This window comes from Cadophora gregata (genome assembly GCF_030347475.1).
Source record: "Cadophora gregata isolate MNR1 chromosome Unknown scaffold_11, whole genome shotgun sequence".
Lineage (NCBI taxonomy): Eukaryota > Fungi > Ascomycota > Leotiomycetes > Helotiales > Ploettnerulaceae > Cadophora > Cadophora gregata.
Window position 1 is genome coordinate 1,467,679 of NW_026695934.1, and position 26,994 is coordinate 1,494,672.

The 26,994-nt window shown below is 47.0% G+C and overlaps 11 protein-coding genes across 12 annotated transcripts; 8 read left to right on the top strand and 3 right to left on the bottom strand.

Moving 5' to 3' along the window:
• Nucleotides 1-565: 565 nt before the first annotated feature.
• ONS95_002590 (uncharacterized protein) lies at nt 566-1,916 on the bottom strand (the record flags this gene model as incomplete). Its single annotated transcript, XM_058495852.1, has 2 exons — nt 566-1,584; nt 1,730-1,916. 2 exons carry the CDS (start codon nt 1,914-1,916, stop codon nt 566-568), a joined length of 1,206 nt encoding a protein of 401 aa, XP_058354580.1.
• Nucleotides 1,917-4,968: 3,052 nt separating this feature from the next.
• Nucleotides 4,969-5,705, top strand: ONS95_002591 (uncharacterized protein; the record flags this gene model as incomplete). Its single annotated transcript, XM_058495853.1, has 2 exons — nt 4,969-5,164; nt 5,272-5,705. The coding sequence occupies 2 exons, from the start codon at nt 4,969-4,971 to the stop codon at nt 5,703-5,705; spliced, it is 630 nt and encodes a 209-aa protein (XP_058354581.1).
• Nucleotides 5,706-6,084: 379 nt separating this feature from the next.
• On the bottom strand, nt 6,085-8,163 carry ONS95_015021 (uncharacterized protein). Its single transcript, XM_058508704.1, has 2 exons — nt 7,117-8,163; nt 6,085-7,059 (listed from the first exon to the last, which is right to left on the bottom strand). Exons 1-2 carry the CDS (start codon nt 7,367-7,369, stop codon nt 6,485-6,487), a joined length of 828 nt encoding a protein of 275 aa, XP_058354582.1. The 5' UTR covers nt 7,370-8,163; the 3' UTR covers nt 6,085-6,484.
• A 92-nt stretch (nt 8,164-8,255) lies between these two features.
• On the top strand, nt 8,256-10,244 carry ONS95_002592 (uncharacterized protein). The gene is made up of 3 exons (XM_058495854.1): nt 8,256-8,904; nt 8,964-9,303; nt 9,356-10,244. The coding sequence occupies exons 1-3, from the start codon at nt 8,536-8,538 to the stop codon at nt 10,045-10,047; spliced, it is 1,401 nt and encodes a 466-aa protein (XP_058354583.1). The 5' UTR covers nt 8,256-8,535; the 3' UTR covers nt 10,048-10,244.
• Nucleotides 10,245-12,073: 1,829 nt separating this feature from the next.
• Nucleotides 12,074-14,730, top strand: ONS95_002593 (uncharacterized protein). Its single transcript, XM_058495855.1, has 3 exons — nt 12,074-12,729; nt 12,787-13,679; nt 13,727-14,730. Exons 1-3 carry the CDS (start codon nt 12,390-12,392, stop codon nt 14,561-14,563), a joined length of 2,070 nt encoding a protein of 689 aa, XP_058354584.1. The 5' UTR covers nt 12,074-12,389; the 3' UTR covers nt 14,564-14,730.
• A 530-nt stretch (nt 14,731-15,260) lies between these two features.
• ONS95_002594 (uncharacterized protein) lies at nt 15,261-15,779 on the top strand (the record flags this gene model as incomplete). The annotated part of the gene is made up of 3 exons (XM_058495856.1): nt 15,261-15,429; nt 15,491-15,566; nt 15,620-15,779. The coding sequence occupies 3 exons, from the start codon at nt 15,261-15,263 to the stop codon at nt 15,777-15,779; spliced, it is 405 nt and encodes a 134-aa protein (XP_058354585.1).
• Nucleotides 15,780-17,580: 1,801 nt separating this feature from the next.
• Nucleotides 17,581-19,269, top strand: ONS95_002595 (uncharacterized protein; the record flags this gene model as incomplete). The annotated part of the gene is made up of 1 exon (XM_058495857.1): nt 17,581-19,269. The coding sequence occupies one exon, from the start codon at nt 17,581-17,583 to the stop codon at nt 19,267-19,269; it is 1,689 nt and encodes a 562-aa protein (XP_058354586.1).
• A 1,099-nt stretch (nt 19,270-20,368) lies between these two features.
• On the top strand, nt 20,369-21,429 carry ONS95_002596 (uncharacterized protein; the record flags this gene model as incomplete). Its single annotated transcript, XM_058495858.1, has 4 exons — nt 20,369-20,414; nt 20,581-20,870; nt 20,946-21,341; nt 21,424-21,429. The coding sequence occupies 4 exons, from the start codon at nt 20,369-20,371 to the stop codon at nt 21,427-21,429; spliced, it is 738 nt and encodes a 245-aa protein (XP_058354587.1).
• A 194-nt stretch (nt 21,430-21,623) lies between these two features.
• Nucleotides 21,624-23,372, bottom strand: ONS95_002597 (uncharacterized protein). 2 transcript variants are annotated; one of them, XM_058495860.1, is made up of 3 exons: nt 23,250-23,372; nt 22,788-23,202; nt 21,624-22,648 (listed from the first exon to the last, which is right to left on the bottom strand). In XM_058495860.1, exon 3 carries the CDS (start codon nt 22,638-22,640, stop codon nt 21,693-21,695), a length of 948 nt encoding a protein of 315 aa, XP_058354589.1. In that variant the 5' UTR covers nt 22,641-22,648; nt 22,788-23,202; nt 23,250-23,372; the 3' UTR covers nt 21,624-21,692. The 2 variants fall into 2 exon arrangements, with proteins under 2 accessions (XP_058354589.1, XP_058354588.1); XM_058495859.1 differs by having other exon boundaries at nt 21,624-23,202.
• A 743-nt stretch (nt 23,373-24,115) lies between these two features.
• On the top strand, nt 24,116-25,217 carry ONS95_002598 (uncharacterized protein; the record flags this gene model as incomplete). The annotated part of the gene is made up of 3 exons (XM_058495861.1): nt 24,116-24,545; nt 24,593-25,137; nt 25,185-25,217. The coding sequence occupies 3 exons, from the start codon at nt 24,116-24,118 to the stop codon at nt 25,215-25,217; spliced, it is 1,008 nt and encodes a 335-aa protein (XP_058354590.1).
• Nucleotides 25,218-25,277: 60 nt separating this feature from the next.
• Nucleotides 25,278-26,034, top strand: ONS95_002599 (uncharacterized protein; the record flags this gene model as incomplete). The annotated part of the gene is made up of 2 exons (XM_058495862.1): nt 25,278-25,687; nt 25,740-26,034. The coding sequence occupies 2 exons, from the start codon at nt 25,278-25,280 to the stop codon at nt 26,032-26,034; spliced, it is 705 nt and encodes a 234-aa protein (XP_058354591.1).
• Nucleotides 26,035-26,994: the final 960 nt, after the last annotated feature.

The following is a 26,994-nucleotide window of genomic DNA, read 5'->3' on the forward strand; positions in this document are numbered from 1 at the left end:
TTTTAGTGACAGAAGTAAACAAATCTTGGAAATGGTGAGCTTGGCAGCAGCTCCTAGGTTATCCAGAAAACGAGAGCTTGTGCATTGCTCTGACTGAAGCTTAACATGATTTGTTATCCAAAGAAATTAATGTTTATTTCTTCCCCGATTGGCTCTTAGGTCACTTGATGAAGTCTGGAGGGAGTGCCAGCACAATGTGAATTGAAGCGTAGGGCTTCTGTGTGATAAGTATTCTGTTCATTGACCTCTTGCTATCGTACAGCACAGTAAGAAGGGTGTAGAGTGCCAGGTAAGGAAAACTATCCCTATCACTAAGAATGAGCAGATTCATACTCATCAGACGTATAACACTCCCGTCGCAACTCGCAAGCCACAGCATATCAAGACTCTCCTCAGAACTTTTACTTCCTTTCCTTTCGAACTGCCCGCAACATTTTGAGCTCCTAGCTCCATATAGATTCCTGCAATAATTCAAGGCTTGTTTTGAGTTATGACCACTATTGTGGCATTTCGGCCATGTTGAAAACTGTCCGAGGTATCTATAATTCCCCTTTCGCTCCTAATTCTAATTTCGCGGCCTTTTCACTGAAGGTGAGAAGGATGGAACAGAGGGATTGATATTTCCATCTAAAAGGTTTCTTTGCAAGTTTTGGTGCTGCTGGAACAGGGACATTCCTTGCGTTGGTGTTCTTGGTGGTGGTGGATGCGATGCAGGTGTAGCATGGAACTGGAAGCTTGGATCACCTCCATTACCGAGTTGCAGTGGTATCTGTTGTTGCTGAGCAACGAGCTGTGGTTGGAAGCTCATATGAAGAGGGGCATTGGTATTTGTATGGGCCGCGGTATTTGGGTGTCCCATAGCAGTGAAATTGTGGTTAGGATCTCTCGGTCTTGCATTGGGCATCTGAGACGGAGCGGGAGCAGCAGGACCGGCTTTCATCCCTTGATTGAATCTGGCCGGTAGACTTGCTGCTGCAATGCGATCTAACGGATGAGACTGGTCCTTGATATCTCTCGGATTATTTTTCCATGTCGGATCGAATATTATCTCTTCAGGGTCATGAGGAAGACCTCTCTCTTTCCGCTCCAAGGCGAATTGATAAGTCTGTGGCATTCCTCGCAGCTTTGAAGTCTCTCCATTCCCCATATGTCGAAAATCAAGACTAGTCCTGACGGGAGGTTTGCCAATCCGTCTGAAGACCAGAAAATGGAAATCTTTCACATGGTCCCGCTCCTGGAGTGAATTGTTTTGGCAACCGTCATAGTTATGAGCCAGCGTGTTGCACACCGGACAACCAGGAAGGAAACCATGAGAGTCTAGATTTTTTGTACAGTCTGCCAGGGTATGTCCACCTTCCTTACAGTTGCCACAAGTCCACGGAGAGCAGGCATCTTTCGAGCTTCCGAGCTTCAGCTTATGTCCTGCTCCATATTGAGAGGCATTTTGCTGATCTTGTGTAGTCAGGGCCCTGTGACTTGGGTTCGAAGAAGAGACTGCGTCTCCAGGCTGCGAGGAATGATACTCGCTACCATGTATAGAAAGACCAGGCTGTGGGTCGATGCCAGGAAAGATGTCCTCAGGCCCTAGAGAGGATTAGCAAATGCATGGAAAGATCAGGTTGACCGTGTGGTGTTCGGTCGAGACCGTGATCTGCGATAACCCCTGGCTGATGAAAGCTTGAACAGCAGGATTGAAGCTTGAGGGCATCTGCGAGTTGTGAATACTTACAGAAGTATGACCAAGTCTGGTTCTCTGCTCTGTATTGCTGCGTCTCTGGGGTCATCTGTGGTACAGTGCTCGCTCCATTCTGTATCAACATAAGACGCTCTTTGTAATAGATGCGCAGATTCCAATAAACGACTCCTTCATGCTCCGCTCTCGCCTTCATCAAGGGGAATATTGAGACATACGGCATTGTGGCTTATAAATATTGGTGCGTCTACTCCGAATTTGGTGAATGCCGATAAAGAGAGCTGAGCGGAAATATGCGACTAATTCATGAGCAAAAGTCTGAGAAGATGGAAGAGTTGATGGGACAGAAGAAGTTAGAGCAGTAGAAGAAGGGGGATGGGAAGGAAGGAAAGAGCGCTGGACCTCGTGTCACGTGGGCGGAGCTTGTTGACATTGGTGAGCCGGCAAGGAAGTCAACATTTACGACGCCGAAATTTCCTCGAAGGAGAGGAAAGAAAACAGAGTGCTGAGCACAATATTTGTTTTTGATACCAGCAGCTGTCTGTTTGAAAGTTCTGTAAGATCTCCTCCAATTGTCTTATGGCTACCAGGCTCATCTTCAAAATGCTGACATGACTTCAAATCAATTCTTCCTTGCAAAATATCCCTCTACTTAACGCAAACTTTCTCATATTCTTGGGTGCTCCACAAGCCAGAATTTCATTTCCCACGGGTACATGGCTCGTCAGGCCAATATCTTCCAGGATTCCAAACAAAGCTATTAGTTGAGACTCGGCAGACTTTCAGACTGGTGAACAACATAGCGACTTCTCGGAAGGCAGAAGGTGCTGCAGCGTGAATAGTCCGGTCACAGAGCCCACATATACCGCATGCTTGCAATTTGCGCATTCTCGTTCGGAAGGTGCAACCGAAGATAACTTCCCGTACAACACCTGTGGGATAGTGAATGGACTAGGCATCAACGGGGAAAAGTAATTCAAGATGGATATGAATGTAACAGATTGTCTTTTTGTTGGCATTGTGTATTTCAAAAAATTGTGTGTAAGCCAGGGCACTCCAAACCCGTGCAGACAGAGTCGAGGTAGTGTTCCTTTTTTTTTTTTTTTTTTTTTTTTTTTAGCTTTTTGGGCTTCCTTGAGGCAGCATATTTGCTGTACATGAGGACATTGCACTACTTGAGGACACTACACTCCAAGCTGTCGGAAAACCATAAGGGAGGAGTATTGTTCGTGAATGTTGAGTTTCGAGGATATACTTCTGGGCAAGGTGATTGCCCTGTCCTGAGCCGATACATCAGTCGCGAATAGGGTATTTAGCGAGGGCCATTTCCAGATCTCATGCATGATTCTCTGCATGCAACACTGTATTTCGAAGGCCGATATTGCACCCTCAGAGCGCTGCAAATTGCCTGCGAGGTACGGTAGCCATTGAAAACAGTCATGACATCAGTCACATCTTCAATCCCTCCTGGCGCCTCGCCGTCGTCTGCGACATGTACCCGTGTTATAGCTTTCTGTATGCGGAACATTGTGGTGAAAATTCGTTGCATTTATATTCAAGTGCTGGCATTGTTGATTTTGCTGTTGTGGTCGGCGGGGTGGGGAAACTAATAGAAACATTCTCAAGTCCACGACATTTAATGAGCAGCATCGTTCCTTCCTCGCCAATTTCCTGGTCATAAAAATACAAAAAGATGACTTGTTATAATCAGAGAGTTTGACACGAAGATGATCTAGTTGTTCTTATCATGTGTTGCATTTGGAAAAAGCATTTCACTGTCCAGAGTTGGACTTTCCGAAAGTTTCGAAAGTCCGTTGGAGCAAATCATCGCAAAGCACCAAGTGAGAAGATCTCGTCAATTTTTCTGTACAGTTTTTGACTAGGTATAATTTAGTCTACATGCTTGAAGATACCATAATTGCAAGTGAATGAATGTCTGAATTCAATTTCCAGTGTAGCGCGTGACTTGGGACCATTCTCTTCGCATTTCAGAGCAGATTATCTACTCAAATAAGAAGAAAGCTGCCATCCCCTGTCGTTTACGGCGCGCGGGTTGTATCGTCGGGACGCCGCGATGCGCTTGTGGGTATCAAGGATTCATGTAGTTACAGTAGGCTCATCAAAACAAATCAAAAAATCAAAAAACAAAACAAACGTGGGTTGAGCTATCAAAAGTCTCCGTAGTTTACTACGGTGCATAGCAACGGCTACTGGCTATTCCTTTCAAGGTCTGTGTACATAGCCTTCGGTCTATGGGAGCACTGGGGGCGGTCTTTCGAGATCGTCGCTGGGTTTTTGTCACTCGGCAGTCTTTTGAGGTCGCTGTAGGGCTCTTTGATACTCGCACGGCGCAGGTCTTCTCTGTTTGTGTCATTTACTTTTAATCCTGAATCTCGTTTCTTTCATCTAAAGCCAATAATAAGCGACGACACCGAGAAGTGCCAATTCTTGCCACATCTCGTTTTCAGTTATAGATCAAGGAAAGGGCTAGGTACTAGAAGCTACATACTTCGATAAGCTTTTGGATTCTGGTTGTAGGGGAAAAGGAGACTTTCTGACTCCGACTTTCTGGAAGACGGATGCTACTTTAGACTGGATGGCGCGGCAAGCGGGGTCAATCCATTTAAGCGAGCGGGTATGGGCGAATGTCAATAAACACCACAGAATCAAGAGGTCGCGTTATTCTTGATGGATATTGCACTGGTACACAGCCATAAAAAAATAAAAACCGAAGCACCTCCGCAAGAATGTTTGATCCCTACTTTAAAATATGTTACTATGAAAATAAACTTTTCACAGGGTATAATTCTCTACAGAAGTCACTGAAAGAGGCTAGCTCAACGAGTCAAAAGAGTCCGAGGTGCCGCATCATATTTGAAAGCCTTCTTCACTCTTCACTCTTGCTTTCTATCTTCCTCAAATTGCAACATTCCAACTGCTCATGTGCGAGTTTTAAGGCAAGTTTATAGATGTTGTCCGCGGCGAGCGTTCTTGTGCTGACCAGCTTGTATCAATCTCGTCTAGCTGCTGTGCATTGCGATTGCAGTCAACTTCATTTGCATATATTGAAATTCTTTAGATCAAGAAGCATTCTAGAGTGTGCTTTCTATCAATCACTTGGCGCTGTCGGGTGAATTCAACAAAGCTGCGCAACATGGTATCCGCGCTAGTGTCCTCCGCTTCCTACCATCGAAGATAAAATCCTTCCTACAACAAGTCTCAGTCCAGTTCTCGATTCCATATCTGCATATATCGTGCTTTCATCGACATCCAACATGCCTCCACTGAGAGTGTATCGATCAATCAAGGATCAGTTCTACGTCGCCGCGGTCAACCGTCCAGTTCCCATCCCAGAAGAGCGCGTGACCCGGATCTATGAAGAAGTTCACGCGGAGGTTTGGCAAGAGTATCCAGACGAAGATTCTGAGCTTCAATGCTATTTGAGTGAGTACTACGCTTGGGTCGGGCTTTGTGAGTTCAACCATGCAACATGCTGCTCTTCCCCCTTCCGTCACATTTTGGCGCCACGCCATGAATCCCATGCCGGACATTTTATACAGAATGCTAACAGTCCATAGTCCAGAGATACTCCGAATACCCGGGTGGTAATTCTTTTCACTCACTTTGGGGGGGGGGCGAGAGAGTCAATCGCCACGTCGACGAGTTAACGTTTGACAAGGAACGAGAGGATAGCGTCAAGGAGATCTGCGACCTGCAGTTTAAGAATGAGGAGATGGGAGAAACTGTGGAAGAACTTGAGAGCGAGGTCGCGCATTTGAAGGACGAAATCGAGATTCTCACAACCCAACTCGTCGAGAAGAAGCTGGAGGACCGATTGAGCAACGATCTCGAGATGAATATTCTCGCCCTCAAGCAGGAGCTCAGAGATGCTATAACCCGCAAGTTCGATTACATTCTAGCCACTCGCACTATGAGCAGTACCATCAACGATCTGAACAAAAGTCTTGAGAAATTCAATTCTGCGAACCAACACCTTAAAGCGAAAACTTGATGCGAAATCCAAGCAAAAAGTCGACACTGACGTTGAAGGCTGTCAAACACAAGTCTTCGTGGAGTCTTCTGCAGCTACTGAGGATCCTGTGAAGCTACGGACAGCGATTCGAAGAATACCTCGTCAAAGCAAAGCCGAAAAGATCGTACCATAGCTAGGTTGAAAGAGAAACCCAAGAAGACGAAGCGTACGCTGTCCGATAGAGATGACAAGGTTCAGAGTTTGGAAGCAGAGGTGACATAGATGAAGAGAGTTATCAACCACGATGCGCTGATGAAGCGAAGCAACACCGATGATTGTATGGAAGTCAAGACCGGTGACTCTGGAGCTGCTGAAGAGTTAAAGAACCCAAAGAAGCGGCAAAGAGTGGAATGAATGCTGTAGAACATTTGGCATATGCTTGTGGTATACTTGAGTTACTATGAACAGACTCCGCGAGTATTGGCAGATGGATACTTGGTGTGGTGAAAGCCTTTCTAGTCAATGTATAGTACGACACAGCAGACCCATCACAAGGTCTGTAGCAATGGAAGGATGTTATATGCCTGCAGTCTTTTCCCTAGTGAACAACAACTGTTCAATGTCTTCTGTTGAATCTCCCACTTATCAGACTCAATTTCCGCGTTTTGTTTATCTGACATTTAAAACAGCAACACTCAGTTCTTACAGTGACATCAGGACTCAATATCCTACTTGAGATCCAGGACCATAGCACTAACTCCCTTCAGCCTTTTACACTCAGGTATGTACATGCTCACCAGTAGACTCACCCAGTCGATCTATTCTTTCTCAGCAGGCCACATAAACCACGAAATAACGACAATACCCTTCAACCCCGCAGCAATCCACAAAACACCCGCGGTCCCAATCGCACTGTGAGCCAACCATCCTCCCATCACCGCACCACAAAGCAAGAAAACCGGTGCACCAACCCTGCGATTTCTCTCCACATTACGCGCAGAGAACAACTCAGCATCAGAGAACAAGTCGCAATAGATACTCGTCAACACCACACTCGTCAGCGCATTGAACTTCAGAGCTCGACTCGTGACAGCTTGTCCACAGCTCTGGAACGCGACAAGAGCAATAGGAACCAAGACATTCCAGGTAATGTCGTCTTTCTCAGTTGCAGACTGGGGACCCCATGTTAGGATGGAGGCTGCGCCAATGATGAGCGACATTTGAATCATGAACGAGGCGCACAGCACCCATCTTCGGCTGGGGGAGAAGAAGCGGTGGAAACGGCTGAAGCAGAAAGAACCGATGCAGAATGAGATGAGAGAGATACCGGATTTGATCCAGCGTTGAGATTCTCTGGGTGCTGCGAGTCCGATGCCGATGTAGACAGTGTTTCCTGGGGAAGATGTTTAGCAATTGCTCTTTCAGGGCCTGAGTGGCACCTCGAACTCACCTGTTTGCATGGAAACAAAAGAACCCCATGTGGATATTGATGCACTGTCAAGCAGACCAGTGATGATGTAACACAGGAGAAGAACGACGTCTGCCCAGTCTCTACTGACATTCACATTCAATTTCGACCGCCAATTGCCTTTGGATGTGCCATTGCCGAGCAGTGGTTGTTCCTCATCGCTTCCACGCTGGCTATGTCTATTGCCATTGCCCGTCGGATTCACAGCACCATAGCCATTCGAGGGAGCGGCCATGACGATGAGTCGTGACAGCTACCGTGATGACGGTTGATGAGAAAACGTTGGGTTGATGACTGGATGCGGGGTAATGATTTGCTACGATGAATGCACCACAAACAAATCCTTCTGGCTCAGGACATCAAATCTGCAGGACTTCCAAAATCACCAAATATGTATTGAAAAGGGGCCTGGGACCTTAATCCCTAGTTCCGATAGCTTTCATGTCACGGGGACCGAGGTACAGAAAAGAAATGATTTAAAGTGGGCGACGATCATATACCTCCAAGTCGGTTCCGACGGCGCTGCTGTGTCATCAGCATACCGTAGCCCGCGATCTCCGTACTACTTCCCTTCCAGGGATAGGGCTTCTTTTCTGATCAGTATTCGACATTGAATTGACTGCCACAGAACTGGATTTCGTCTATAAAAAGTATGGAGCTATCAGATGCATGTTTGCGAGCTTGTCACACGACCCTGGTTTCAAAACAAGCTTGCTCGGCTGAAATAAAGAAGCCTATCAAGATATCTTGTATACCAGTCGTAGAAGGGCCTCAAGCCACACTGCACGCGCGGAGAAGTGTCGCTATCCTTGGGCAGCAGAAAGATAGCAGAACCGGAGAAGCTTCGGTGGCGATACACATGTTGTGCTGTTTTTGTTTGCCTCGCTTGCAAGAGGAAGTGCATCATGGGGTAAAAGAGGGGAATCAGAGATGCCCCATGGGGTCGAAGCTCTCAGCTCAGAGAGAATCCTACGATAAAGCCACGATGGCAATGTGATATGTCTCTTGGCAATGAGCCACGATTTAGCATTGTGAACATCTAAATCCCATTTGGAAAGAAAGCCGTGTTGTTGCAATGAGAATTCGGTCAGGATTCGGGGATGGCTCGGTTGTAAGGGACTGGGCAGGGCGGGGTAGCTATTGGTCGTTTGTTGACTAGGCGGGATGAGTAAGAAGCCGTGACACCCGGCAGGGGACAGCTTCAAAGTCGTCATTGCCAGAAGCTCATGCGTGCAGGCAAGCTTGAGCTCCCCAGCTTCACATTTTCTTCTTCTCCCGATCTCTTCCGCATCTTAAAGTGCAGCTCTCCTCGAACTTACTTCACATAAAGTTCAATTATCTCCGAAGTGCTTTGACTCAATCAGCTAGAAAAGGGACCAATTCCCCATCTCAATTGACAGAATGAAGCTTCAGAATTCGCTCGTGCTGCTTAGCGCTGCGCTTTGTGAGCTTGGAATTGCAATTCCGGTCCAGGACAGCCCTAGACAACGCCTCCTAGATGGAAAACCACTTCCAGCAAACCTTCGAAAGTCGAAGCTTTCCTCTCCATATGCTCCAGGTTTCAAAGATCCATTGGACAAAGCTGTTGATGCCGTAGGTGACAAGCTTGATCCATTGCCATACCGCAATGGACAAGGTGCCTCTGTTTTGGGACCATGGAATTGGGAACGGTCTCGCCAGAGTCCGGATCTCGTGAGACCTCCCAGCACTGATCATGGAAACATGGCGAACATGCGCTGGAGTTTCGCAGACTCCCATGTGAGAATCGAGGTAAGTCAATACCCCGTGATGCACCGTTCAACATATGGATGTGAACTGAAATCTTTTAGGAAGGAGGATGGACAAGACAAACGACTGTCAGAGAGCTGGGCTCGAGTGTCGAACTTGCCTCCGTGAACATGCGACTTGATCAGGGTGTTATTCGAGAGCTTCATTGGCATAAGGAAGCCGAGTGGGCATATGTTCTGGATGGAGAAGTTCGTGTCACAGCCATTGACTATGATGGAGGCAGTTTCTTCGATGATCTGAAGAAGGGTGATCTTTGGTATTTCCCCAGTGGTGTACCTCATTCGCTCCAGGGTCTTGGCGAGAACGGTACTGAGTTCCTTTTGGTCTTTGATGATGGAGGATTCTCTGAGGAATCAACGTTCATCTTGACGGATTGGCTAGGTACATAAAATCTTATTTCACGCACATTGTTTCCAACTGACCAAATCTGCAGCACACACTCCCAAGTCAGTGGTCGCCAAGAACTTCAATCTCGCACCAGAAGTCTTCGCCCACATTCCCGATGGAGAAAAATATATCTTCCAAGGATCCACACCCGGCTCAATCGAAGACGAGAAACCAAGTGGAAAAGGAGTCAAGAAGTCCAAGTACAACTTCACACATCGGATGTTAGACCAGGAGCCCAAGAAGACAAGTGGAGGCGAAGTGCGCATCACTGACTCTAAGAACTTTCCAATCTCGAAGACCATCGCCGCAGCACACGTCACCATCGACCCAGGAGCGATCCGTGAGATGCACTGGCACCCAAATGCCGATGAATGGTCTTTCTTCCTGAAGGGTCGTGCACGTATCACGATCTTCGCTGCTGAAGGCACTGCTCGCACATTCGACTACATGCCAGGCGATGTTGGTATCGTACCTCGAAACATGGGACACTTCGTCGAGAACATAGGAGACGAGCCGATTGAGATGTTGGAGGTGTTTAAGGCTGATGAGTTCAGAGATTTCTCTTTGTTCCAGTGGATGGGAGAGACACCAAAGAAGCTGGTTATTGATCACTTGTTTGCGGATGACCCAAAAAATGGAGAGGTTTTCTGGAATAAGGTTAAGAGCGCTGAAAAGGATGAGGTCACTCTTCCTGATGCGTTGAAAGATGGAGCTGAGAAGACCGTGGACGAATTGTGAAGAATCTTTTGAGGTTCGCCAAGGCTGTAAAGATGTCTGGTGGATCTTGGAGAAGACGAGATTCAAGCAACTGTGGAAGTCAAATACTGAACATTATTCTCTGTTCTCTGGCTTTGTAATTTCCTTTAGGCTGTAAATTATCATTATCAGACATATATTTCGAGTCTCAATACGATCAAAGAGCACTTCATGTCCAAGTTTACAGATCAGATATGTGTGGGATGCATGTAAACCAATGATTCTATGGAAATAAAGCAGCTTCACTTGTTTTCCCCATCAAACCTCCAGCTCCAGATACGGGGGCATCATCCAGATCCTTCTTTTCGCCCAGCCACACTCCCACACTCCCACGCTGTCCAGAAAGTGCTGAGTCGTCATCCCACGTCCCACTTTCTGCAAGAATAGCACGGTAATCACAGCAATGCACTCACTAGCGGCTCACTAGCAAAACAACGTTCAGTAACATCTATTCTAGAAGGGCTTGTAGCGAGAATAGCGAAGAGTCCCAGCTGTGTACTTTCAGACCGATCGTATGTACTATTGCAGCTCTATTCTCAGGGTTCTCTTCTTCCTATTAGTTAGACTGCACTCGACACTACAAATCGGGCAGATTCCGACTTTGTGTCCAAACAGAACTAGTACTGTACTTCGCGGCCGCATTATTAAGTCTTTTCTATCATCTACATGAAACCGCAGCTGTGCTGCATTTGGTGAGAGTCAGCCCATTTCAGGAAGTACTACGAAGCAGCAAGAATTCAAAGTGCTTAACTGGCAAGCAGTAAACAAGTGGTACTGCCGCCTTTCCATCTTGGCCCACCTCCGGCTTATTTGACTGGCATAGTTCCCCGTCTTGGGTGGGATGGGTCTAGAATTAGTGGAATTCTGGCGTTCTGTCCAGTAGGTATGCAACAACCTGTCCCCGCACCTGACGTCCACTGTACCCGTCGCGGGGAACCCTGTAAGATGTATATCCACCTGTTAATCTACACCTATCTGCGCACATTTTGTTGGTGACAACGGCCTGTCCGTTTCAACTCTGGTAGGCCTGTTAGCTTACATGCGACTGTGAACGACGGTCCGAGCCTGGAGTTGGAGAGATGCATCACGCTGCATTGCGCTGCATTGTGATATCTGACAGTTGATAATCGGCATCCTAGAAAGTCCACTGGACGTCAGGCCAAGAGAAGCATGAGTAATATTCTCCGAATCTCTTATCCACCTAAGCTTTTGAATACCAGGGCAGCATCCGAGGGTCAGCTAAACAAGAAGTCTGATGTTGACTCAAGCTCGAGCTAGCGAGTTGTCCAGGCTGGCTTGGCCGTGGAAGCGAACGCCAATCGAGAGGTGATACGAATCTGGGTTGTCCATTTGTGTGTGTGTGATCGGGGAGTATACAGGGGCAGCATGGCAGCTTGATGCGGCATGAGTCCATCATTGGTTGTATATGGAGGGGTAGTTAATCACCCTGCATACTCGAGAACGTGTTGATGCATTCATTGGTGTGAAAACCAAGACTGTGCTGCATACGATGGTTTATTGGGAAAGTGTTTTGCTCCCATGTCAAGCATTTCCACGTGGAGGAAGGATCAGGGAGTTGAGATGTAACCTAATCGTGCCGACTCAGGCAGGCATGTCCATGGCTCTCAATCATGAAGTACTTTGCGAGAAGGAATCATCAGATGTTCCATTGTTCATATGCGAGCCTGGTAATTACAGTCTCTATTCGCTGCTTCTTTCTTCTTCTAAAACATATGGTCGCAAGGCGAAAGAAAGGGTTCGACTGGAGAGTTCGCTAGGCGAATTCGCGGTCAAAGTAAACTATGCAGTGCAAAGCATACTACAGACCTATCTCAATGAGGAAGGTGTCAAGTCTTTAGTGTGTCCTAAAAGTAAAAGTAGCGTTGTCAATCTTGTTACGTTCAGGTTACACGTGGGAGGATGCTGGAGTTGACAACCGCAAGCCCCCAACCAAGCCACTCCAATGACTGTACTTCCTACCAGGAAAGGTTGCATCCCAAAGGGCTGGATTCATCTCAGAGATGATCAGTAAGACCGAGAAACTGCGAAAGTTCGCCGAGGGCGGTGGAGTCTTGAGGCTGTCGAGGAGGAAATCCTTCTTCGTGATCGACTTTGCCACTCATTGGCCAAGCTGAGGTATCGACATCTAGTCTTCCTCAACTCATTAGACAGACTAAGTGTAGAGGTTATCCACTTCGCCCATACCCATCTCATCTCTATACTTTGCTCTTTGTGGAATTCGAGTCAAACGCCTCAAAGTTTGTCACTCTCTGATCTAGGAACTGAATCACTTCATCTAAAAGTACCCATTCTGAGATCGGAACATGGCCAAATTCTCAGTCGGCGAGAAGGTCGATGCCTTCAAGACGATGGTCCGTACCGACACCACGACCAATAGAGTCAAGGACTACATTATCAAAGGTGCTCCTCAGCTTCCATCAGCATCAGCACAGTATCTTCTCGACAAAGTCCCAATTGTGTCCTGGCTCCCTCGATATCATCCATCATGGCTTCTCACAGATGCCATTGCTGGTCTGACGATCGGCATCATGCTTATCCCGCAAGGTTTGGCATACGCAAAGATCGCAACTATCCCCATTGAGAACGGCCTCTACTCCTCCTGGATCCCAGCCGCCATCTGCGTCTTTATGGGGACTTCAAAAGGTGAGTCTCGTCGCTCACTTGAATGGACATGAACCGAGCTGACCATCATCAACTCAGATCTTTCAAGCGGCCCAACTTCTATCCTAGGTCTGCTGACCGCAGAAATCATCGTCGACCTCAAGGATGAATACGACGTTGCGAAAATCGCTAGTGCTGTATCCTTCATGGTCGGTGTTTACTCTCTCGCAATGGGTGTCCTCGGTCTCGGTTTCCTCCTAGACTACGTCTCCGTCCCAGTCCTCACCGGTTTCATCTCGGCAACTGCTCTGATCATCGGCTTTGGTCAAGTCGGCAGCTTAGTCGGTCTCAGTAATGTCCCAACTGGAGTCTTTCCCGTCATCGGAGATGTTCTCAAGCGCCTCCCAGAATGGGACGGCCCAACATGCGGAATCGGCATTGGAACCATTGTGATTCTCCTCGCTCTTGAGAAAGTCGGCAAGACATGGGGCAAAAAGCATTATATGATCAAATACATTGCAAGTAGCAGAGCCGTCATCGTCCTCGTCATCTTCACTTTGATCAGTTACCTTGTCAACAAGGACCGAAAGGATGACCTTCTCTGGGGCATCAGTAAAGTCGACACTCATGGCATCATCGCTCCATCTGCTCACGATACCGGTCTCATCTCAAAAGTCGCCACTCGCGTTGTGGCTCCTCTAGTGGCCTGTACGCTTGAGCATCTCGCCGTTGGCAAAGCTTTCGGACGGAAGAATGGGTACACCATCGATCAAAGCCAAGAACTCAATTATCTCGGAGTCACCAACATGGTCAACTCTTTCTTCGGATCCATGCCAGTAGGTGGTGCCATGTCCAGAACAGCTGTCAACTCCGAATGTCATGTCCGAAGTCCATCGGGTGGCGCTGTGACAGCTGCCTTCATCCTCCTGACACTTTACGTCTTCTCACCTGCACTGTATTGGCTTCCCAAATCAACGCTCTCGGCTATTATTGTGAGTTTATCTCACTGTGATTCAGTTAATCCTACTGACAGAAACAGATTATGGCAGTTCTCCATCTCTTCGGCCCAGTTTCCGCCTTCTATCGCTACTGGCGGATTTCCCTAGCAGACTTCATTGCGTCCATGCTCTCATTCTGGGTAACCATCTTTGTCTCTGCAGAGATCGGCATTGGCTGTGCTGCCGCATGGTCTGTCGTCTGGACCATGCTCCGCTCTGCATTCGTCACTCCCAAAGTTCACGCCAATACCGAAGACGAAGGTTTCTCTCTTCCAAGACGCACATCAAGCGTGGAGAAGGCAGAAAATTCTAGTGGTCGGGGCAGCCGCACTGAACATGCCAGCATGACCATACCCAACGACACTGTCGTCATCCACTTCAATGACTCGATCTTCTACCCTAATGCTCACCGTGGGAAGCGCTCTGCTCTCGAGGCTATCCAGCTTGTCTACGAGAAAGTTACTCACGGCGTCACCGAAGAGCGCGAGAGATCCTGGAGTGTCGCAGCGGAGAAGCGTGTCGAAAGAATGCGTAAACAACAACGCATTGTCCTGAAAGACATCCCACTCTCAGTTGTCGTATGGGACTTCACTGCGGTGCCATTCGTGGACGTGACTGCCATCCTCGCGCTTGGGGAACTCAAAGAGGATATTCGCCTGCACTCTGGTAAGGGTGTGCAGCTACGCATCGTTGGAATGTCGAAGAGTGTTCGTGAGAGATTCTTGAGGGCTAAGTGGAAGTTGACTGATCTTGAGGGATGGCGTGAAGAGGGTGCTGATGTGGTTTATCCTTCTATGGAGAGAGCTGTGCTTGACCGTGAAGGAAGAGAGGGAAGTATTTTGGAGGCTGTTACGGTCGATGATGAGAAACGAGGTTAGGGATTTCTAGGATATACTTGGTTTTGGGTTACGTATTTGATAATGGCGTTATGTCTTTGGTTATTCAACGCGTATCTGCTGTAGGGAAAGCGGGCCATCTGTCAAGTACACAGACAGTCTTTGCAAATGTATTGTTGTACCGCAACATATGAGAACATTCTTCTTCTGCCTGATGCCAGTCTTGTCTGCAGCCATTTATGCTTCTTAGTGTAAGATCGTGATATCCATCACCTGGCCGATGAAGTGCGGATAAGATCTTCTGTAAAACGTTGCGTAACCCCGCTTGCACCACCAAACAACAGAGGCGGAGTAGACTTACGTACACTGATTTACACGATTTCTATTGCCTCAAGGTCCAGCAGTCAAACTTCAAGCACCATACAGTGTCGTTGAGCGTTGGTCTAAGCTAAATGCTGCGAACGGATATTTTTGTTAGAATCCTGCACTCATGAGCACGAAGCAGTCGACAGAGAATATGCGCAATATTTCTCATACTTCACAATCGCTAGTCTTAGCTTTAAGTTCTGATGACGTCGAAGTTACACTTGGAAGGGACATCGCAGATACGAGAAGCGGGGATTACTGAATGCTGATGTACAAAAGTAGGACTTTCGCTCTCTCCTTCCTCATTCTCGAGAATTCATATTTCTGCAAATTCGAGCTTGAGTGACTTATTTATCACATATCGACTGACACCATGGCCATGTTAGCAACCATCTACAAGCTCACCGGCGTTCTGACTCTGGCAGCAGCGGCTGTATTTGGAAGCTCCATACCCAGAACTCATGAGCCGAGCTTCCTTCTGTGTACCGGCAAGAACTTCACCGGTTATTGTGTGAATCTCAGAGCTCCTAGTGGCGTCTGCGGTAATTCTCTCTCTATCTCTCTCTAGTATGTTAGACTCAAGACACTCATCGCAGTGTTTAGTCAACCTCACAGATGATCTCAATGACAAGGTCTCTTCAATGCAAGGCGCAGAAGGAAATACTTGCTTGCACTTTGTGTAGGTTGACCTAACGATTTTCTGTGGAGAGCAAGTGCTAATTTGGCACATAGGGCTCCGGATTGCAGTATTGACGATCTCTGGTTCCATTGGGACAGTTTCCCCCTGCCGGATCTGGCTGTGACACCAACGCATGACCCAGACGGCAGCGTACACAATTATGAAGATCAGCTGAGCAGTATTGAATGCTGGGCTGATGACAGGTTTGGATGATCCTGGAACCTGGAAAGGGATGAGAATGACGGAGAATTGGCATCGAGAGTGAAGGGGTACAGCCTTTCGATTTGTTCTACAAGTATGTTAGTAGCAAGAATGAATTACTTCAATTTTCTCTATCAATTCATTATGAAGCATGATGTATCTTCAGATGTCGAGCTTCACCAGAAATCGGACAACAGGTGTGGCAAATGGAAATCTCACAGCAGAAGAAACTAAATGGCGCTTGACAAACGGATAACGAGCAGACCAGAGCATACTATGCATCACAAACTTTTCAAACTATTCGGGAGCTTGATTGCAGCGTATGAGTGATTTTGATATTTGGCTCCGGAAAACACGACACGAGAGCCTCGAAGGGTCAAGAGGTCCAAGAGCGGGACTTGACCACGTGCAGAAACGTTTCTCGGGCGCGGATCATTGAGGTGCCAAAGTCTGGAACGAAGTGTATACGTGAATTTGCGACAACAATTAAGGCGTATAACGGAGCAAGAGTACTGTGGTAATGATCCAGTAATGTACGGGCCGCTTTGTTGACTGGTCAGCCAAGCCTTTAAGCGAGACATCGACAGCCGATGTTCTTAGCTGCTCGGCCCCCAGCCAGAATGGAGTTTAGGAAATAGGTCACGAAATGAATCTCAAAAACTTTCTATCAAGATCATAAGGCAGAAAGCGGCAGCAAGTTGAAGAGCCATGCTGTCAGTATCCTACTACGTACGATCTACTGGTTTTACAAGATAGTGAGGAAATGGCGCCGTGACTTGCTTCATCAGACCTTTTCCACATACAAGTCTGACCACTGCAAAGCACGAAGAAGTTTAAAATCCACTACTTGATGTACTTAGAATCTACACATGGGGAAATAGCTGCTGGTGAAAGCCCTAAATATAATTCTCGCCACTCAAAGTTGCTCACTTACGTTCTTTGAACGAAAGATGGCATCATTCCACATGTTTTCGTTTAACGATAGAAGTTATCAGCTTGGACCCTTTGATTATCTCGCTAGAAGGGCTGTTATTGCAATTTCGTTGTACTCACAACTCAGTCAACTGCAATGCTTGATACCACACGCCCGGAAACATCAGCAAATCACTGCTTCCAGCATCAACAAATCGAATCCTCAAGATGATCAATAGAGGGGGTTCTATGGTTGTAATAGAATCTGAGAAGCTATTTTAAGATCTTCCCAATATCACTTATGGCTTTTGAGTCTCAGACTTCGGGAACGGGAGGAAGCATACATGTGACTACAAGAGGTAACAGTGGGGGCTATTGACAAAACGAGAGCCTGGATATCACTAGAAAGCAGATCGAATATGATGGTTGCAGATGTGGTATTGTCAACCAGGATTGGCACACCGTCCTAACTGGGTGTGCAACCAGACAACTACCTGCTTATGTGTTCCGGCGCAAATCCGATGGTCAATTTCAGAACATACTCCGCCATAGATCAACCGAGGGGTGTTGTTGATCATCTATACACTCCTATCATCAACCAGAAAATGTAACGCTGGTTTTATAGCTCTAAATCAAGACTAAATGCTAACAGTTGGTTGCAATCGAGGTCAACAAAGGCTGAACGCCAATTGATTGGTGTGCTAGCGAGCCAATCCCAACTAGTGCGGCTGAGGATACTGGACATTTTCATCTGCAAGAAGCTTCAACATCTCTCCATCTGTGCAGACATCTCTCTGTTTCGAACAGCTAATCCGCAGAAACAGCAAGTCTCCTGTGAGAATACAAGACCTAAGCCAAACTTCAACTAGTGATCTATTAGAAGTGTGGCCAACCAATCACCATGTGGCTGATAGATACCACGACAATCAGGCTGCATTTCATTGAGGACCCGACGAAGTATAAATACGCAATCCTTTCGCATACGTGGGAAGGTGACGAAGTAACATTCCAGGAGATCGCAAATCCAGAAGTGGCCAAAGAAAAGCCAGGATTTCGGAAAATCCAGTCGACATGCGAGCTTGCTCGAGCTCGCGGCCTACAATTTGCATGGGTGGACACCTGCTGCATCGACAAAACTAGCAGTGCGGAGCTCACCGAAGCGATCAACTCTATGTATCAATGGTACAAGCTCTCAACGATCTGTTTTGTCTACTTGTCGGATCTCTCTGACCAAGAGATCCACAACTCCTTCGACCTTGTTTTCTTCCTGCACGCCTGCCGGTGGTTCACTCGTGGCTGGACTCTCCAAGAGCTTATCGCACCCCGCTTTGTCGAGTTTTACGGCAAGAAATGGGAATTGCATGGAGATAAGACTTCTTTACTGTACGAACTATCCGGCATTACTGGTATCGACGAGGCAATTCTTGAAGACAGCGAAATGGTTGCGTTCACTTCAGTGGCGAAGCGAATGTCATGGGCTTCTAATCGGCAAACTACACGGGCAGAAGATATGGCTTATTGTCTCTTCGGTTTGTTTGATGTCCACCTGCCACTCATCTATGGAGAAGGATGGAAAGCTTTCATCAGATTGCAAGAGGCCATTATTCTCGAGAGTAGTGATCTTTCAGTCTTTGCGTGGAAGTCGGACTCCAAGGACCAGGTCATCCGAGGGCTGCTTGCCTTCTCACCCTCTGAATTTCGTAAATGCGGCGACATTGAAAGGGTCGATGATCCTCTCATCTTGTCACCGGATTTTGTGATAACCAATAAGGGGGTCAAGATCGAAACCTGCTTAACGAAGGGAGAAGGCGGTTATATTATGAGTCTTCAGTGCATAGAAGCTGAGAAAAGAGTGTCCGGGGAGAGCGGCGAAGTTCTAGCAATTAAGTTGTTGAAGACAGCGAACGGCTATGTGAGACACAAGCCGGGCCATCTCGCAACTATTTCCGATGTGCTCAAACAGCCGCCGCAAGATTCTTCAGAATTCAAGGCTATATCCGTTTGTATTCCCAAGATTATCAGTCTCGCAAAATCTCAGCTGCTTCATGCCAGGTTGTTGCACCGATTCTCTGTCAAGGTGGTCAACAACTCTCCATATTGGGAGAAAGTCACGACACAGCCGGAACATCTTTGGGATGATGGCTCCAAGAGCTTCATCACAGAGCACAATGACAACTTTGCTGGCAAGATTCAAATCAATCTCAAACCGAAGCGATCTCAATTCCGTCCCCATAGCTTGAACGTCTTTGTGTGCCTTGGTCTGATGAATGAGTCGAACTTCTTGCGACCATGGGCTGGGATTTTTCAAGATCATTTCTCCCATGGAATACTGTTCGAGGACTCGGAGTTCCAAAAAGTGATCCTTGGGTCGTCGATGTTTACTTCACTTGCTAATATGCGGAAGTACATGTGCCTCAGAGCTGCTCAAAAAACATTGCCACAATGGTTGACTCCTATACTACTAGTTAATTCAGAACTAGCGCTGCCCCATGTGCATATATCTCTAAGTTTGTCTGTGGATAACGAACAGCCTGACGCTAGGTACAGGCTGTTCATCTATATCGATGGAGGAGAGAATGAGTCTCGATAGTTTCGATGATAGTTATTGTACGGTGTGTCCATGCCCGAAGAGGGTGGGAGAAATATTAAACGCAGGTTGGAGCAATAAGACCGACCAAGAGGTTGAGGAGGATTTTGTTCGTTGTCAAGGAAAACACAACTTTATCGCTTGAAATAGCGGTGCGGCTGACGTGCACGCAGCCGAAGTTCAAGATAGTCGAAAGAACTGAGAGAGGACGTGAGGACCTGGAGACACGGTTGCCAGGCATTTTTTCCGCCCAGTGTTTCCGTAGCATCGAGAATACCTAAGGGTCCTAAGCTTTTGGCCTAAGTTCTAGGCAAAGAAGACATAATACGCCAGCTTCAAACATCTTGCGAATGGAAACCATGAATTGAATGTGACCAAAGAGCACACTCATTAGACATCCAAATGCAGGTCATCTCAACCAACACGATCTCTAGGTTCATTGGCTTGAGCACTTGTCTACCAAGAACTTTCAAGGCGGAATTGATTCCATTGATTCCAGATTTGTTAAGTAATTTTTTTCTCACTGATCTCAGCCGATTTGTTGACAACTATTCAGGGTGAAGATGACTGACCTGTGATTGAAGCTCGCTTACTGTACGGCAGGTGCCGGTGCCGAAAACACAAGTTTCCAGGGTATAGCGCTGAAGCAAGGCGCTAAGGCTGCCTGGACGGGCAACGCATTATTCAGATCCATTCGCTTAATTACAGGGTTTCGCTACAGGCTTTGCACTCCCTGTAAAATGTATGTTTTGATACGGCAGTTGAGGGAATACTGTCACCTTGCGGTATTGACTGGCCAATGGAAATACCCTGGCGTATCCTGGCGGGATGATTGAGTTCCAGCTTCCACCTTCCACTGGACGAGGGCACGTACGTGAAATTTCAATTCCCTGTCGCAGGTTTGAGCCTAGTTCTGACAAAGATGTCATCTGAAGAATGTACACTAACCAGCGCATTGTCTCGCCGGCCGGCCGTGCACCGGCCCCATCAACGGACTTGCGGAAACCAAAAGTTACCGACTTAAAACTATATTATCTGAATCTTGTCTCGGGGTCCATCCATACAATCCACTGTAGTTCATGAGCTTTTGAGTGACAAAAATATGGCCTTGAAAGTCGATGAAGTACCCATCACGATGGGTGGAAGGGGTATGTGCCCTGAAATCGCTAATTTACCCCTTTCCCATCCTGTCTTCGCTTCTGCCAAATCTCACTTTCCTCTCCGTCTTGTTCCTGGACATTCTTTAAGTGAAGAGGATCATAATAACTTCTCCAGACTAAAGAATGTACAAGTCCTAAGCTGACGGTTCCACAGAATATGTACCCCGCGCCATCCCCCTCATGGCGAAGGCATTCGCGACCGACCCCATAATAACCTACCTACTCCACCACATGACTCCAGCCCAACTTTCCGCATATCTCCCAAAGTACTTCGATGGTGTTCTCACAGCCGCAGCTTTGAATAAAGGCATCTTCGCCGAAGCCGACGACTTCAAGAGTTGTACCATCTTGATTCCGCCAGGTTGCCGCGTAGATAACTTCTGGACTCTGATTCCCGCGGGTTTCATTGGCATGGTGTGGGATGTTGGGGTTGCTGCTACTTATGTAGGTCTCAGGTCTGCTCTATTATTTCATCAGTGAGATTAGAAAATATATACAGTAGCTAATCGAGCTGAATAGCGCATGCTAGGCGAACTCGGTCCCAAAGTTGACGCAGTCAAAGCCAAAGCACTTGGTGGCCAAAAAAAATACTACTACATCTTTTTTTCAGCAACCGATGCCGAAGCTCGCGGACAAGGTCTCTGTTCTAAGCTCATCAGAGAGTTTCAAGCAATAGCCCAGAAAGATTGCCTGCCAATCTGGATAGAAGGCACGACTGATAGCTCGGCGAGAGTTTACGCCAAGTGTGGATTTGAGCTTGTTGAGAGGATTACCATAGGTGAGGGGGTGGTAGATGCTAATGGGAAGGTGAAGAAGGGTGGTGAGGGTGTGGTTACAAGGGGTATGATTTGGTGGCCGAAAGGAGAAGATGGAAAGAAGTTGGTGTCTCGAGATGAGAAGAATGGGGGCTGGAGGGTGAGTCCTATAATCAGCGGATTGCTGTTTCTTGCTGTTGTCTCTGTGGCATTTTACATGAGCTGATTATTGCGCGATTAAGTCTTGAAAACATGGTAATAAGTGTAATCTGAATCTCTTGACGGTGATTTAAGGGAGCTGTTTGGACACTTTGCAATTCGAAGCTAAATTTCTCGAGTCCGCACCTACTTTGATGGAAACGCTGGTTTCTACTTTGTCGATTCAGGAACTCGCAGTCGTTTTGTAGCACGAAGAATCATTCATGACAATTCTAAGTATGCTTTCCAGCTTCAAGAGATTCATTCCAATGAATCTATCCTTGCGTGTAGAAGACATTCTAGAAAGCTCCCGTCATCCTTTTTTGGTAGAGTATGTCGATTTTGGATAACGCATTTTGCAACAGAAGGTCTTGTGTCCATCCTTTCCACAATGGCCACATTTGACCAAGCAATCAAGAAACTCATGCCCCGTCTTTCCACAATTGAAGCAAATCGCCTTCTTACCCTCAGTTTGCTGTCCATGGCCAGGAGCGTCAACGGCCAACAGACCGGAGGACTTCTTTCGTTCTAGGGAAGGTCCGACTGCTTTTGTTTTTAGGAGTGACAAATTCTCTTCCTTTGTGTCTGCTCTTCCCCCTCCCTTGCCCTCTGTCAATCCTTTATGGAATTTCTTGGCCTGTCCTTCATAGTCGTCCTTCGTCTGCAGATGTTTTATTCCCAGACTTCTATGTCCTTCTATCTCTGACAGGGTCCTGGACTCAACAACCCTAGAAGCTTTCGGACTGTAGTCAAACAAGTCTCGTCGCGGCTTCTTAACAGGCGACCAATGGTCCCAACCCACATGTAGCTTCCTTCTAGCGCCAACTGGACAAGGACTCTCCTCTCTATCCCTGCTCCAAAAGGCATGACTTTTGGCAATTGGCGTTACAACACTTAACTTTTGTGTAGAATTCGACTCGAAATCTCTATTGTGGCAAACGAAGCTGAAAGGAGACCGAGTCTTCGTGCTTGGTCTGTCCGGGGTAGCGTTTACGGACCTGGAACCAGTAGAGCTTACTTTGCGAGAGTGAGACTTTGACTTCGGTCCATTAGGCGTATTGGGAGGAAGGGATGGGCGTGAATTGAGGTTGAAGATTGTGTCGGTGAGAAATCGTTCCATGGAAGCGTCGGCTTCTGGAGATGCTTTTCTGGGGACAGTGGTGAGAGTTAGAACTGGTTGTTGAGTTGAGGTGAGGGCCGCGTTGGCCTTTTTTGAGACAACATTCTTTTGGCTGTTGCCTTTATTGGCGTCGTCAGACATCCCTAAGGCTTTCTTTTTGTTACTGATGATGTTGATTTTGTTCGAATGTGGCATGGCAGGGAAGCGATGACGAGGGAATTTTACTCAAAGGAAAGCGCGATGCTCAAATGGTGAAATCGTCCCAACGGACTGTGAATCAACCAGTACCTTAGAAAAAGTCTCCATGTTTCAGCACGATGTAGTGAGCCTCTGAATTCCTAGCAGAGCAGTCTCTTTCTCTTCAGATGGGCCTTACCAAGGGTTTGGTGACGCCACCATTCAACGAAAGAGTACCTAGGTACTTTCTAGCTACTGTGCTCATGTGAGCCTTTACGAAACTTAATGATGGTCAAAATGATGTAGCTAGAACCGACCACTGATTTCCCGATACAATAATGTCGACTTTTCTGTACGAGTACGAAGACCGTACCGCTGCCTCGGGACTTTGACTCTCAAGACTCGAAGACTGATGTTCTTTCATAACCAGGAGAAGCGACAGAATTCTGTACCTAGCTAGCCACAGGAACTATACGCATAATTTCTGCCTAGTCGCTTGGTGCGTTTCCTCGTTTTTTTTTTGTGACTCGGTCGGTCAGTTGGCACGATTCTCCATGGAATTTCCAAGCTCACCAAATCACGGGTAATCCCTAATATTACTAGGTTACTCGCGGGGTAACTTGAGGAAGCATAGAGTGCACAATGAGGTTGATCAGCTTGTAGTATTATTCTCTATGGAAGGTGTATCTCCTTATATTAAGGCTCAGGTGTAGAGTGGGTCCATCCATGAAGAGTTTTCCAAACCACGCCTATAGTCACATGACTATTCACCTGACTATTGAACCTGCAACACCTAATTATGTGAAGATCGCCACGGGTTACTTCATGAACTGACGTTGCCAATGAGAAGGACTTGCTTGAAAAGCGCTGTTCGAGATTAAGACCAAAAATGAATCCGCGTCTCGACTTTGCGAGGAAACAGCCTGCACAACAGCATCGCAGGACTGAATGTACTCTTCACCCAAATCACCTTCTACTTTTTTTGATCGATTCCAAGTTGGGAACATGTCTCGTTCTTACAAGTAGCTTTGATCAATATATTCAATCCAGCGTATCAAAAATTACTAGTCTGGTAGCCACATCTCCCAGGTATTGATTGAAGTTCAAGGGCGAAGCGAGGGCTCTGGCTGTTCTGCGATTCGCGTGGCTGAGAAGTAAAAATATTCCATGCAACTACTCGTTGCTACTCGTCTTTCACCAATTATCCGACAAATGAGAATCGACTTGAGTTTACCCGCTGGTTGGTGAATACCGCAGCAATATTTTGGCGGCGCTTCCAACCCCTGGATGTTGTTGAAACTTGGCGGCGCGTCCGTTCCTGAATTAGAACACTGGCATAACTGCTTGTCCGTCCAAAATTTTCACCCTACCATGTCTTCCACCAAATAAATAGGAATGTGACGCCCCTCACAACTCTGATATTTGTTTATTGACTCGATATGATGATTTCAGGATGGAGAATATCACTTGTATTTGCCGCCATTGTCAGCGCCTTTTTCATTTTCAGCCGGCAAAGTTTACTCATAGCAACGGACACCACGCAGCAATCAAGTCATGATACCGTCTTGGAGAACCTGAAATCAAACTTTCAATGGTCAAGTGTACCTCAGAAGTTCTCTGTGACTTCGATCAAGGCATTGCCGGACCCCACTCCCAACAGCATTCCTAGAATTCAGCACAGATTCAAGGCGGAGTCTAAGTCTGAGAAAGATACGAGGTTGTTCAGATTGAACTTGGTCAAAGGCAACTTTACGCACGCTTGGAAAGGATATAAGAAGCATGGATGGCTGCGTGACGAGGTCAAGCCCTTGTCAGGTGACTCTCACGATCCTTTTGGAGGATGGGCTGCAACCTTGGTTGATTCTCTTGGTATGACCTGCTAGACTCCCGTTGGAGTTAAAACTGACGTTAAATAGACACACTGTGGATTATGGGCATGAAAGACGAGTTCCAGGATGCCGTCAATGCGATAAAGCAAGTCGATTTCAGCACATGTGCATTGGACGAGCTGAATGTTTTCGAAACCACTATTAGATATCTGGGGGGCTTTCTCTCCGCGTACCACCTGAGTGGCAACAAATATCCCATCCTGATCCAAAAAGCAAAGGAATTGGGCGACATGCTCTACAAAGCATTCGACACCCCGAACCGACTTCCCATTGTTCGATGGAAATTCAAAGAAGCACGTGAAGGCGCAAGTCAAGAAGCGCATGATTCGGTCCTCGTTTCCGAGCCTGGATCTCTAACCCTGGAATTTACTCGTCTAAGTCAAGTTACAGGCGACCCCAAGTATTATGATGCAGTTCAAAGAGTTATGGATCTCTTTGATGCGCAGCAAGACAAGACGAAACTGCCCGGAATGTGGCCGGTGGTCATAAACTTGAAGAACTCAGATGTCAGCGACTACGGTGGATTCACGATCGGGGGAATGGCGGACTCTGTCTATGAGTATCTCCCAAAGGTGCGCACTTACATCAAGTGCATGGAAGCCGACTAATGCATCAACAGCAACACATACTGCTCGGTGGAGGCACACAGTAGTATCGAAGAATGTACGAGTACGCAATTATAGCCATCAAACGAAACATATTTTACAGGCCAATGACTCGTGGAGGAGAAGACATTCGTCTAGCAGGAAGCGTGGACAGCGACGGTCGAACGCTCGTTTCGGAACTCAACACCAAGGCAGAAATGCAGCATCTGAGCTGCTTTGCAGGTGGTATGGTTGCGATTGCTTCAAAAGTGTTTGAAAATGAGGATGACTTGAAGTTGGCGAGGAAGCTTGTGGAAGGTTGCCTGTGGGCGTATGAAGTGATGCCACTGGGCATCATGCCAGAGATCATGCATACCGTAGCTTGCGACATAGAAAAGTCATGCCCATGGGATGAGACCAAGTGGCACGAAAAAATTCACGAAACACATGAAGGCCCAGAGGATGTGGACTCCAAGATTCGGACTCATCGCCTTGCTGCGGGGGTGGTCAAGGTGGACGATACTCGATACATACTCCGGTTTGTCCCATCCATCCCAAGTATAGATGATCAAATTGGCTGATCAGGGCAGGCCCGAGGCAATTCAGTCGGTCTTTATCTTATATCGAGTTACCGGGGATCCGTCTCTCCCACAGCGGGCTTGGAATATGTTCAACGCTATTATACAGCATACATTAACAGACATTGCTCATGCAGGTTTGGATGATTGCACGGTACCAAATCCTCCGAAGGCCGACAGGATGGAATCATTCTGGATGGCAGAGACTTTGAAGTATTTCTACCTTATTTTCTCCGAGCCAAGTGTTGTTAGCTTGGATGAATACGTGCTCAACACGGAGGCGCATCCGTTGAGGCGGACTAGTTGAGACTTAGCTGCAGGTTGAACAGTTAGATGCAGGAAATTCCAAAGAGTCAACACGGAGTCCGGATAGGAACATGTTGGGTTTCGGCGCATTGTAGGATCACTGTATGAACGTGGCAATGACCAGGGTTTCGTGCCCGGACATGGTTGGGGCAGAGACCAAAAATTATGTATGAGTAAAATCTCCATATAGAAGAAGTTGGAGATGGTATACCATTACTTCAATGGTTCCGGCTACATTTATTATTTGCCTAGCGAACGTCTTGACATACTTGCAAAACTGTTAGCCAGTGCTTGGGCGCCTTATGAAATCGCGATCTCCTGACCACCAGTATTCTATACGCATACGAGTAGGAAGACAGCTCATAGGGAGAAACGAAGCGAATAGAATACAATGAGAAGATCATATCTCAGTCTCTTTTGAATCCGATAGAAAAGATCGGCAAATAGCAGAACACATTCAAAATGTTCAGCAGCAGGGTTCCAGCACGAAGTCAATTAGAACAAAGAAACAAGGAAGTCTGCAAATGGTGGAAATAGTCAAGGAATAGGAAAGAATGCGTTCAGAAAGGATTTAAAGATCCCTCTGTTTAAACTCGCACTACATGATTGCCAATGTTCCAGATTTCGAGAATCTCTGGTAGCGGGTAATTTGGATCAACTGGTCCTGTTGGTAACTCGCGGACTCGCTACACCTCAGCGTCATTGATTCGAGAGCCAAATCGACAAAATGATGAGTATCCATCCGTCGATCAGTTGTCTGCTATCTAATTGGGTATGTGATAACCTTTGGCTGATATTGGCTCATGAAAATGACAAAGATCCTGCGGCGGCGTGTAAAGGGAACGGGAACCAAGGCATCCGGACTTAGGGTTACCACAAAGTGGAAGGAGAACCTCCTTTGCGGACTGGCATGGACCATTCATAACGCTCCATCCTACTCTCATGGCATTCCAGCGGTCAG

What these genes read in the sequence shown, in the direction of transcription:
- ONS95_002597 (XM_058495859.1), bottom strand. Translation starts at nt 22,694, where the DNA reads ATGCCACATTCGAACAAAATCAACATCATCAGTAACAAAAAGAAAGCC.
- ONS95_002592 (XM_058495854.1), top strand. Translation starts at nt 8,536, where the DNA reads ATGAAGCTTCAGAATTCGCTCGTGCTGCTTAGCGCTGCGCTTTGTGAG. An exon ending in ACTCCCATGTGAGAATCGAG is followed by an intron (nt 8,905 to 8,963) that starts GTAAGTCAATAC and finishes GAAATCTTTTAG; the next exon opens with GAAGGAGGATGGACAAGACA. An exon ending in CATCTTGACGGATTGGCTAG is followed by an intron (nt 9,304 to 9,355) that starts GTACATAAAATC and finishes CCAAATCTGCAG; the next exon opens with CACACACTCCCAAGTCAGTG.
- ONS95_002593 (XM_058495855.1), top strand. Translation starts at nt 12,390, where the DNA reads ATGGCCAAATTCTCAGTCGGCGAGAAGGTCGATGCCTTCAAGACGATG. An exon ending in CTTTATGGGGACTTCAAAAG is followed by an intron (nt 12,730 to 12,786) that starts GTGAGTCTCGTC and finishes TCATCAACTCAG; the next exon opens with ATCTTTCAAGCGGCCCAACT. An exon ending in CAACGCTCTCGGCTATTATT is followed by an intron (nt 13,680 to 13,726) that starts GTGAGTTTATCT and finishes TGACAGAAACAG; the next exon opens with ATTATGGCAGTTCTCCATCT.
- ONS95_015021 (XM_058508704.1), bottom strand. Translation starts at nt 7,369, where the DNA reads ATGGCCGCTCCCTCGAATGGCTATGGTGCTGTGAATCCGACGGGCAAT. An exon ending in TTTTGTTTCCATGCAAACAG is followed by an intron (nt 7,060 to 7,116) that starts GTGAGTTCGAGG and finishes CATCTTCCCCAG; the next exon opens with GAAACACTGTCTACATCGGC.